Raw genomic sequence first — 12368 nt, 5'->3', positions numbered from 1 at the left:
ATCTAATAATGCCCCAAAATTAACAATAATTAATGTTACATAGATATTCAATAGACAAAATGTCCATTCTTAACTATAAGTGTGAATGTTAAATGGTTTCCCAGGAGACACATGTGTGAACAAAATTTAAACGAAAGCCAGTAACTGTTGGTTACTTCAGAGATCACACTACAGAGTTTACACTTTAGAGTGCACACTACAGAGTTTAGAGTGTACACTACATAGTTCATACTTTAGAGTCCACACTACAGAGCTTAGAGTGCACACTACAGAGTTCACACTTTAGAGCTCACATTTTAGAGTGCACACTACAGAGTCCACACTTTAGAGTTCTACCTCCAGAGTTAACACTTCGCACTTCATGGTATTCTATAGTTTAATATAACTCACAGTTCGTACATTCATATATGATGAACCACTGGCCAAAGTTTTCCTCAGATATTTTATGAAGATCCATCAAGAGTCACAAGAGTAAGTGTCGTTTAAGGTTCTCGACATTTTCTAAGATTTAATATATAGCTGATCTTCCATACGCCAGTTGATGTAAACATTATGAAAATATGTTTTGATGAGTTTTAGGACAAAGAAATATTCCTTAAATGTATACGTTGAACAAAAACTATGTTCTGCGTTTGTTAAGTAAATACAGCTTTGAAGTAAATAGAAATGAATTTGCTTAGTCATGGATATATAGACTTTATTTTCTTTCTAATTTTTTTGTTTCTTTTTGGTGTACATTTATTCGGCGACGCCGTCTAAATTCGTTTTCGTTACCTATGCCACGTGACTTCAGTTTACAAATCAAACTATTTGATAAGGCATTATAGATAATTTATCAAAATGGAAGATTTATGCAACACTCTTCCTGATTGGACGAGAGTGTCAATTTCTTTCACTCTGTTGATTGTGCTACGCTGAGTGAAATGTAGACAAAGCGTTTATCCTAAACGACGCTGTTCACAGTTTTAAAGCTAACTTTGGCTCAGTATATTTAGCAAGAATATTGATATATCTCAAAGTGATAAGTAAGTTTAATAAATATGATAAAAACCTGTTCAAATACCAACATATATCAAATTAAAGAAAGAGCTGAATACAGTCTGCGTATCACATGAATAAGGGTGTGATAAGAGTCTTTTATGTAGAGAAGTGCTTTTTAAAAGATTTTCCTTGTTACAATTGTCGTCTGTATATGAAAAGGTTTCTTGCTTTTGTGACTAATTCAGATTGCATATTAAAATGAGTACTTGTTTGTTTTGATATATATGTTATAAATTATTTAACTGATTTATTATATATGAATATTTTTCTTTAGTATGGTATGCAAATATTGAACTCAGTTGAAATCTGTTTCATTATATATATGCTATATAATGACTGAATCTCATTACACTGAAATGAAGGTACGCTGCATACAGTTTATCTATGTGATATGACTGCGGTCAAACTTTGTTTATGAAACAGAAATACTGAAATAATTACAATTGTATGTTTTGCTTGACCATCACTTTTTTATAGGTGTGACGTCATTGTCCAAAGATTCATGAATAGCGAATATGCATTTGTTAAAGCGGGATCAGTTGGCCTATTTTAGAAATAAATAAAAAATAATGGATAAAAAAATCCTTTAATTGATTTTTTCTCATGTATTCTAATCAAACTTGATTTGTAGCATCTTTATTAGGCCCGCAACCAACTTTGTTCAGCTGGGACATTTGACCCCTTTTAGGGGCTGCTACAGCTAAAACTAGAAATGCCTTTATACAGCGTCTCGTGAACAGCTTGGTGGATCTTTATCATACTTGGTCTGGAGCATCATTATAAGGTCCTCTTCCAAATTTTATATAGGAACTTGGGCCCTATTAGGAACCACTATAGCTAAAAGTAGATATGCCTGTCTTCGTATTAACCACTAAAATGTAATAGATTTTTATCAAACTCGATGTGTAACAATATCGTAAGGTCTCCTGCTATTTTGTTACAAATGGGGATAGGGACCAATTTAGCTAAAATATAAACACGTTTAATGTCCTCTTCTCATGAACCGCTTCATGAATCTTCATCAAACTATTGCTGTAATTATTTGTCTAAGGATAAACGAAACAAAATTGCAACCCTACGAAACCTTTGCAAAAAAATAAAAGAGAACCATTTAAATTGTTAAAGTGCGGTGTTTAGTTTTGCAATTTGAAAAATGTTAGATGAAAGATGAATGTTAGATGAAAAATTCATAAACTTCTTTCCTTATTACAATTCGCCGACCATCATTTTTAAAGATATTTCTTGTTTTTAGTCATGCTTTGTATTTAAAATTTGTGAAACAGGCAATAGCCCTCGCGCTAACATTAATCATATGCACGAACTTCTCGTGCTTCTACTTTATTTTAAATAATAGAAGTTGGATAGGTCTTGTAATCATTAAAGACCATTAAAGCCATATATTAGATAAAGCTGCCATTGGGTTACTAGCTTTAAACATAAATAAATGTATTTTCAGTATGTAGTAACTGTTCCATATCTAATTGCTGATGTTGTGTATATGCCATTAACCTTTTCAAGGCGGCGCCCAATTGTTTTTCTTTATTAATCGATCAATCAAGTCATAATGAGTTTCAAAGTAGGCTATATAATTGGTGATTACATTTTTACAACATGTCCCCCTCTCCCTCTCTGTGTTCTTATTACATAATTTCCTTCTGTAAGCATTTAATTTTTTCACTCAGTTACTTTGAATAATTAACTGTTACTTAATGTGTTTTATTTTCTTTCCTGAATATGTAAATCTTTTTTTCCAGTGTACACACAACAATCACCATGTCATGTGAATCTGTATAAATGTATTGCATTGTATACTCATATAAGTGTGATGGTTTTGAGTTAATAAAAGTATGTTCTGTTCTTCTGTTCTGTTTTATCCTGGTAGTCTATTTGTTTACTTTGTGTATAATCGTGTAATTGTTAATCATTTACACATCTATACATGTACTGTTTAAGGGACACTGCCTTCTTAGAACGTGGCTGTTGCTATTTACGGGCAATATGACCGGCCAAATGAAGTTTTGTGCAGACAACGAATCATGACGAAATGACCAAATCTGATTACCACGGCTTTTATGATAAACAATAGATAATTTATGATAAGAAGGATAATAAATACCCGATAGATCTTCGACGAAATACTGTTATCAAAGAAGAATTCTGATATTCTTAATTTTTCTCAAATAATAAACAAAACTTACTGTAGTGTTAAATGGATGATCGGTAGAGCAAATACATACTTTCACCTTTTTCCTAAGAGGCAGGTGTATAAAAAATGACAATACCTGGCCATGATACGAAAGTCTGCTTCAAACTTCGGAGTTCAAACTCCAGAGTACACACTTCAGAATTTACACTTTAGAATTCGCAGTACAGAGTTCACATTCAGAATTCACACATCAGATTTTCACACTTCATAGTTTACACTACAAAGCTCACACTTCGAAGTTCACACTTCAGAGTTCATACTTCTGTGCTCACACTACAGAGGTTACACTTCAAAGTTCACACATCAGAGTTCACACTTACACATCATACTATAGTACAATACTTCCCATATTCCATACCAGACTGAAATTCACACTCCATAATTCGCACATCAAACCATACCTCGCAGTTCGCACTTCATACTTCGCATTTCATACTTCACGATTTGATAGTCGTGAGCTCATGAAGTATGAAATTACTCTGGAAATATTTCTTCATTCTGAATCCTAATCCTGCTAAATTTCTATAATGTACGTGTCCATCTTTCAATTTGGATAGTACCATTAACTGTTAACAGAGATACTTACCAAACTTTACTAACTGAATACACGGTGGGGAAACCAAGAATGCAACGTCACCAAAAAGCAGCGCAAATGAGCTGGCCACACACAAATTTACGTCGATTCAGGTCAGAAAAGTCTTGTAACTTTTTTATTACTGCAGCTTTCGACTCGAGATAAAGAGCACCGTACCCGGCCTGGAGTATACTATTCTGCGGTAGTGTTCCATATTGTATGTATAGCTTGGTTTTTGCTCGAAAACGCGAACAGTTAGCAAAGAGGGTATGAGCTGTACCACACTTTTGTCTAAGAAAGTGAGTTTTGACCGCATTTTCGTGAAATGAGGACAGATTTGAAGCTCATTTAATATCAGTGACTAGCATAATAGTCAACCATTGCTTTATTTTGCTATTTTCAAGGATATCTGACTATATTTTATTAAAAAAAAAACACCGTTATTAAAATGAGAACATCCACACTGACGGCTTTGTTGGAGAACATCCACACTCTTAATTACCATAATTGCAGTGATGCTTCCTAAAAGCTGTGTCTTAGGCAGTCAAGCTACGTTGTTCAACAACAAATGTCGTCTATACATACAATCAGCAGTTCTAACCATTTACCGCGAGGCTGTAGACCAGTTAAAATAGATCTGCCAATCATATAGCAATGGCTGAGCACATGTTAGGCTAACATTAATCTCTGTGTATAGTGTGGCATAAGAACACGGTGTTCAGATTGATTGCATCTTAGAAAAAACATTATTTAAGATAACAAGACAAATTCGCATAAAAGTCCTGCACACAAAGTTTAAAAGCAAATAGAGGATTGGAATAGTTATTGTATTGTTATTTTGTTAAGAACTATATCCATCCCAAAGTGCATAAAACACGGATAGTTAGTACTTTAACTAAATATTATAACTGTTAGATATTTTAAATCTTATTTCAGCAAATGGAAGTCTCTTTCAAATATCAAATACAATCCAACCTTATACATAAAAAGGGCATTATCACTTAAGGTGATTATGCACATTTGATAAACCGGCAGAAAGGCATACAATGTATTATCATTACGTAGACTAAAGCCTGGGTTCTGCATACGGAACCGAAATTCATTTATTGAATGGCAATCCCATGACAACAATATTATATTTCTAAAGATAAAACATGATATCAAAATTGTTTGAACATTAAATAGTTCTAAATAGAGTCCTCAAATCGGCTTGATCTCTTAAAATAAAGGCAAGGTCTATAGCCAAGTGTTAGAGCGTCCGCTATGAGTGCGCGAGGTCGTGGATTCGATTCCCGGCCGCGTCATACCAAAGACGTGAAAAATGGTACCAGTAGCTCCCTTGCTTGGCGTTCAGCATTAAAAGGGAAACTGGCCTCTTCTCTCATACCCTCGTGGCGATTGATCCCATCAGGAATGAGGGGTCGAGAGTGATTAATATAAGTTATAGAACTTCCTTCAAAATCGACCTAAAATGAATTCTGTATAAACTAAAATAAAGGCAAACATAAAAACACGGTTTTATACATTTGATTTAATCACATGTAAGACCGTAGATTATATTTTTGACTGAGAAGATTCATTAAAAGCTTCATTGGGGACAATTTACTTTTGAAAAGATGATTTCCTATAGGCACATATTACAAAAAGTTACTTAAGGTCAAAACATTTTGTTCAGCAGAAAAAGCACATGACACTATCAATTTACATTTGCCAAAAGTTGCAAGTTTATTCTATAATTTGGAAAAATCGGGAGTTAAATTAAATTTCAAATCAGTGAAGAAAACAAAAATGGATCCGAACTACCTTAAGCATCATACGGGAAAGATTTTCATGTAACACCTTAAACTTTCGTCAGTATTTATACACCTTTCCATACTCCTCACATCCTTGGTTTTCTCTCTCCGCTGTGACTGTCTTAAGTGTTCCCGCAGAGCAGGTTTTCCGGCTGAAGCTTAGCCCCTAATATCGCACTTCAATCAAATGCTGATTTATTAAAATGAATTGCCCATAATTTGAAATGTTCTTCAATACAATTGGACAAAAATAATTTCAATCACTAAATACTGTTACAACTGTATTAATAATTTACTAGTTGCGGACACCTATTCACATTAGCAGATCTTAATAATTTCAAACTGTTTTATAGAGCTTGAGCCGTATTGTTCGTTAATAGTAGTTCAGCCAGGAAAATTGTAAGGGTGTTTAAGTATAAGTTTGTGGTTTAGTAAAAGAAATTTACATAGACTTTGTTATCTCGCATATGTAATTGGTACTAAAATAATTTAAATGGAATGAGAAGTTTTATTTTTCTTATTATTGGCTAACCTGTTTAGTGTTTAAAATTATTTTTTGTTTACAAATTTAAGCTCTGCGTACAGTATATGTGACTTACCGGGTTAATAAACGACTGAAAGTAAATCTTGATTTACCAAAATTAATTTCCCCATAATTCCAAAAATACTGCAATGACATTGGAGAAAAGTAATTTCAAACACTAAAAAGGTGGAAAAAAGATTTATGTTTTCTTTTCCATTTTTATATTTTATATTATATTATATATAGCACAATCTTATTCATGTAGAATCTACTCCACTAGATATTTATATAGATCAAATGCCCTACGGATTGCAACAATATTTTCAAATTGACATTATTAAATTTATGTCATAAAAAGAAACAAATACTGCCATCTGAAACAAAATAACGAATGACGCGCAGATTGAATGCAGTGAAACTTATCACTTTTACTTTACTTTTTCACATGTCAGATTTTAAAACAAAAACGGTTTTGTCTTGATTTTTCTAAATAGTGCATGATAATAGTGTGGATGTTCTCCAACAAAGTCGTCAGTGTGGATGTTCTCATTTTAATAACGTTGTTTGTTTTGAATAAAATATCGTCAGATATCCTTGAAAATAGCAAAATAAAACAATGATTGACTATTATGCTAGTCACTGATATTAAATGAGCTTCAAATCTGTCCTCATTTCACGAAAATGCGGTCAAAACTCACTTTCTTAGACAAAAGTGTGGTACAGCTCATACCTTCTTTGCCAACTGTTCGCGTTTTCGAGCAAAAACCAAGCTATACGTACAATATGGAACACTACCGCAGAATAGTATACTCCAGGCCGGGTACGGTGCTCTTTATCTCGAGTCGAAAGCTGCAGTAATAAAAAAGTTACAAGACTTTTCTGACCTGAATCGACGTAAATCTGTGTGTGGTCAGCTCATTTGCACTGGGTTTTGATGACGTAGCATTCTTGGTTTCCCCACCGTGTGAATAGCGAACTGGGCAGATCATGATCAGACTGCACTATTAAGCAGGCTGATCATGATCGATTTACACATTTTGCAAAGGCAGAATCAGTCATGTTTAGCATAAAAAGGGTTAATTGATGATGTCCTTCTTCCTCGTATAGTATGCAGAGGTTAAGGAAGGATTCAGATATAAACAAATGTGAAAATAGTTTGAGTTAATAGCATCAATGCTTTCATAATGATAGACATGTTCACCTGAAATTTTAATTGATAAGATATCCGATAAGACTTAGTATTAAACACACATTACTTTCTCAACATCATTTGTAGAAAATGTGTGGTGTGCAAAAATGATTTGTAAATGAATTCATTATACATTGTATTAATTATATTTGTTTTATATTAAATTGATTATTTTCACTTAAGACGATATAAAGAAGGGTTAAAACATCCTCTAGAATCCTTTAACAACCCGAAACTATTGTTAAAAACACAATGGTTTAATGCTCATATTCAAAGATTTTGAAAGTGTATTATCGTCAGTCCACGAAATGATTAAATATTTTATATCGACTTAAACTTTTTACAAGCTTGTATGATTTGAATTAATTACATACTCTCAACTAACATATTGTAGTATTCATTAGAAAAAAAATTCAAGGAAATGTCACTAACTATTTCTGGGCCAAATATAGAAAATAGGTAGTTACAGCTTAAAACGGCCACAAGATTTTTATTATATTGTACAAACGATAACTATGAAAAATGAAGTGTGATATATGAACTGAGAACAGTGAAATGTGAAAAGTGAAGTATGAACTTTAAATATTGTGAACAGTGAACTTTAAACTATAAAGTATAAGATGTGAAGCAATAAGTATAAAATGTGAAGCACGAATTGTAAAGTGAGAAATATGAACTATAAATTAAAGTCACCACCGGCATTTCGTTGCATTAGTTTTACTTGAATTATCTCGTTTCCAAAATAGGAAAGGTAATCTTTTTCCTTTTAGTTTAAAAAGGCCATATCTGCTTTTCGCCATGATTAATCAACGATGCGGTAGTATCGCACAGATTATTTGACGTAGAAATTTTGAACGATTTTCAACACTAGAATAATTGCACGTACAGTTAAACTGTATAAAACAGTCAGCCAATATAGCCACACATTTTAGCCGCTTAAGACAGGTGGAAATAAGTATAAAGTGTCGATTTTGAAAGACTACTGATTGGCTGCCTAAGAGAAGTGGCTGCTTAATTTCAGGTGACGGCTAATGCAGGTTTAACTGTAGCCCGTTAGAGAGATAAAGTGAATCATAAATAGTGTTGTAGAAATACCCAGCAGTCCAGTAAGTCATAATCACCAAGACTTTGAAAATGTATTCGTTTCTTAATTCAGCGGGCAAAATATTTCATTAAAATTTGATAACGTTCAGTCTTAATATCCTATATAGGCGAAACTGGGCTCTCTTGTTATATTCATTTGTTATGTTTTCAGAAGTATCATAAATTATAATCTTTAGCAGTGTACTTTATTCAATAAACAGAAAATGTAATATATTTTAAAACGTGTACACTTACAAAACTCAATTTACTTCCGCATTCCAGGCCTATTTCTGATATAAGCGGCTTTATCTTAAATCAAATATATAACAAGACAAGTTTAAACATACTTGTATTGTACATATTATCATACGATTCAAAATGGAGGAAAAGGGGAGTGGGAATATGGAATATAACAGCGCTGATGATGCAGTTCCTGGACGAACAGAGCAGATATTATGTCAGCCGTGTTCAAGTAAGGATAAACAAACAGTAGCTGATGTGTTTTGTTTAACATGTGACGAGTTTCAGTGTACAGAATGTTCAAACGTACATACAACGCACGCGTTCTTGAGAAATCACAAGCTAGTGAATGCAAAAGAAGTGAAAACGAAACCAGTCTCGTTTGATATGAGGGGATTAGACCAATGTGATGAGCATCATAAAGTTTTAGAATTCTTCTGCGAGGATGAGAATCAGCTTTGCTGCAGTACATGTGCTATTGTCGATCACCGGAAATGTCACAGTGTCGTAGAAATACAGAAGATTGCCGGAAGTTCTGCATCAGAAAGTTCTAAATTAAAGGTAAAGTTGCAAGAAGTAAACGAGAAGGCTGAAAAGATCGTTAAACATGCCATGTCATCAAAAGAGAAACTGGATCAAGATGTTAAAGAAGTGTCTTTAACAATTAGGCGAATGCGTGATGATGTAATGAAAATGTTTGACGATTTGGAAATTTCCGTTGCTAAGGACGCTGAATCATTTAAGACAGAAACATTCAATAAACTGACAAGGAAACAATCAGACAGTGAGAAACATGTTGCTGATGCAACAAAATCTATTGAAACAATTGATAACGTTTATCAGAACGGTACGCCATTACAACAGTTTATATTGGAACACAGAATAAAGAAACAAGTCGATGAACTTAGCAGTAACGTTGACAAGGAATGTCAAAGGTTAGAGACCGTGACCGTTTCGTTTGATTTTGATGACACTTTGAAATTGCCCCCACTTTCGATTGCTGATTACGTTCCTGGACAACTGACATTAAAATACTTTGTACCGGAAGCTGTGAAACCTTTAATACCTTTAGATCCAATTGTTAAATTAACAATGATTACTTCCATTGATCTGAAGCAGACGGGAGATGATGCCAAGGAACCGTTATACAAAGGACTGGATTTCCTACCGGATGGTAGACTGATTGCCGTGGATAATAAAAACAGGAAATGCTTGATTTACAATGAGAAGCTTGAGAAAGTAGGATCATATCAGTTATCGAATATGCCACAGAGTGTTGTTGCTGTATCTGAGGAGGAAGTGGCGATAACAAGTGGCCGTTACATGACGATAGATTTTCTACGTGTCAGTAAATCTAACGAGATAACTTTGATCAGGACATGTGAAGTTAAGACAAAGTATGACTCTATATGTATGAAAGATGAGAGAAACTTTGTTGTTGGAACTTACGATGATACAACACCTGTTCGTATTGTATCTCTGTCAGGAGAAGAGAAAGATTTCAGTATCAACTTTCCGAGCAAGAAATATCCTATAGGCACTAGTGTTTGTACATATATTAGAAACAGTGACAAAGTGGTTCTCACCGATAGGAACGAGCATACTGTCTATATATATGACATCAAGAGCAACACCAGAGTTGTTGTCAAGGACGACCAGATCAAGGAACCACGTGGTGTAGCAGTAGGTCCATCCGACTGTATCCTGGTTTGCAGTAATAAAACAAACTCCATTGTGCAGATCTCTCAAACAGGTCGCATCCTATCATCGTACAAGCTAGATATGGAATTGCCATACAGAGTCTGTATTTCGAAGGACAAATCACTTCTTGCTGTCTCAAGTAACTTGAACGGTGGAAGAAAGTTGCAGCTGTTACAAGTAACATACTAAATCCGATGGCATTCTATACTCCGTCATAACTTTTTGTTCAAAAAGAAGTTAATCAGCTTTATATTTGCCAAGAGAAAGGCATGATTATCCGTATACTGTAATCAAATGATTTTAACAATAATAAATTTGTTGATGAAAAAGAGATTGTGCACTAGTATGTATCAAAAGTTATTGGAGTACAAACGCGTTTTACTTTGATGGTACAAATTAAACGTAAAAGTGTTTAATAGCTAAAACTGTCATTGAACTATATATAGGAAATGTAAAATAGTTTGTTTTTTATGTAACTTGCAGTCAAGTAGATATTCATCTGTTTGTCCATTAATAATATACTTTATATATGTTTATGATAATTACTGTGCTGTTATTTGTGTCATTGATTAGTTGTAATGATAATGATTTAGAATATTATATAGACTTGATTGTACGTGTCTTCCTTCTGATTTAAAAAAAAACATTTGCAAGATTTTTTTTTGTTCAATGGTCGACCAGTTAGTCAAGGTAGTTCTGCACGTTTGACAAACCAGAAGTCATGGCGTAACGTCATTTGTCCGTAAAACGTAGAATAAAGCATTTGGCCTACAGAAATGAAAATCATTTATGAATAAATGACAACCTGTGAGTAATTTTATTACACTAACACTCTGCTATCTTTCTAAAGTTAAAATATGATATTAAAACATCTGACACACAAATTAATTCAATATATTGTCTAGAAATTAGCATGAATTGTGCGGTTCACTTTAATCATGGTCAAATATCTCAAAAATATTATTTCACCAATTTATAGGCCATATGTTTATTTACAACTGTGAGAAGACATTATAGAAAAAAAAAATATTCTCAAATTGTTACGAACATGACTCCTATAATGAAAAATAGCGTGAGGTCTAATTTGAAAAATAAATGTTAATCCGAACGTGCAGAGATATCTTAATTCAAAATTTAATCAAAACCACAATTTCAAACTTTCACCCAGTTGTCTTTCCCACATAACGTTTGTGATATCAGAAAAGCTTCGGTGATAGAAAATCTAGTTCTTGAAATGTGCTTCTTAATTGAAAATACATAAAATATGATGATAAATGCCTGACCGATAGTAAAAAACAACTGTATTACAGCAAATCAAGGGAATAGTGGATGGATTAACTAGTTGAAATCCTACAGATCTGTTATGTTTCGTTTGTTAAAACCTATGTTGTGACCAATATTTCAGTTATTCTTCTAAAATGGTCCTATTTAACTATCGCCACGTGGAAAAATTAACATAAAAATATATCATATAATGAATCATCAACAGATTGGAATCATTTCTTTAGGGGCTGGAGAAAGATTCCATATAATATTATAAATGTTACTTTCAAAAGTATTTCAGAAATGCATTTGTAGTGTCATTTTGTAATCATTTGCCCAACAATTTTTCCATCTGCACACCTGACTTTTGTTTTTATTTGTGCCAAATTTTGACAGATTTGAATGAAAACTGGACATAATGTTTAAGGCCCACTTCTTTTAAATAAACGTAACAGCGATACCAATTGTGCGTATATTGGTTGTGCCATGACAGTTTAATAAAGATCTCCTCTCCCAAAAAATGTCACTGAATGAATGCAACTTGGTGCTGGTTCGTATGCAGCAAGTAATGTCATCTGCGGGATTAAACAATTTTGTCATTAATGCTGTCATTAATGACATCACAAACCTGATAAAGAATAACATTTACATATTGAAAATATTAACAGATGTTCCATTACAACTAAACAGAGTTGAACATGCAGAATATAAAAATCTTAATTTCATTGAATTAATAGGATCAAAGTGTACTACTG

The 12368-nt window shown here is 33.3% G+C and overlaps 1 protein-coding gene across 1 annotated transcript; it reads left to right on the top strand.

Moving 5' to 3' along the window:
* The first annotated feature begins 8787 nt into the window (after positions 1–8787).
* On the top strand, positions 8788–10539 carry LOC128558730 (uncharacterized). The gene has a single exon (XM_053548899.1). The coding sequence runs from the start codon at positions 8788–8790 to the stop codon at positions 10537–10539; it is 1752 nt and encodes a 583-aa protein (XP_053404874.1).
* Positions 10540–12368: the final 1829 nt, after the last annotated feature.

The sequence above is a fragment of the Mercenaria mercenaria genome, chromosome 7 (assembly GCF_021730395.1).
Source record: "Mercenaria mercenaria strain notata chromosome 7, MADL_Memer_1, whole genome shotgun sequence".
In the NCBI taxonomy this organism is placed as follows: Eukaryota; Metazoa; Mollusca; class Bivalvia; order Venerida; family Veneridae; genus Mercenaria; species Mercenaria mercenaria.
Note: the sequence above shows the minus strand (reverse complement) of the source record. Positions and strands in the feature narration are given on the sequence as shown.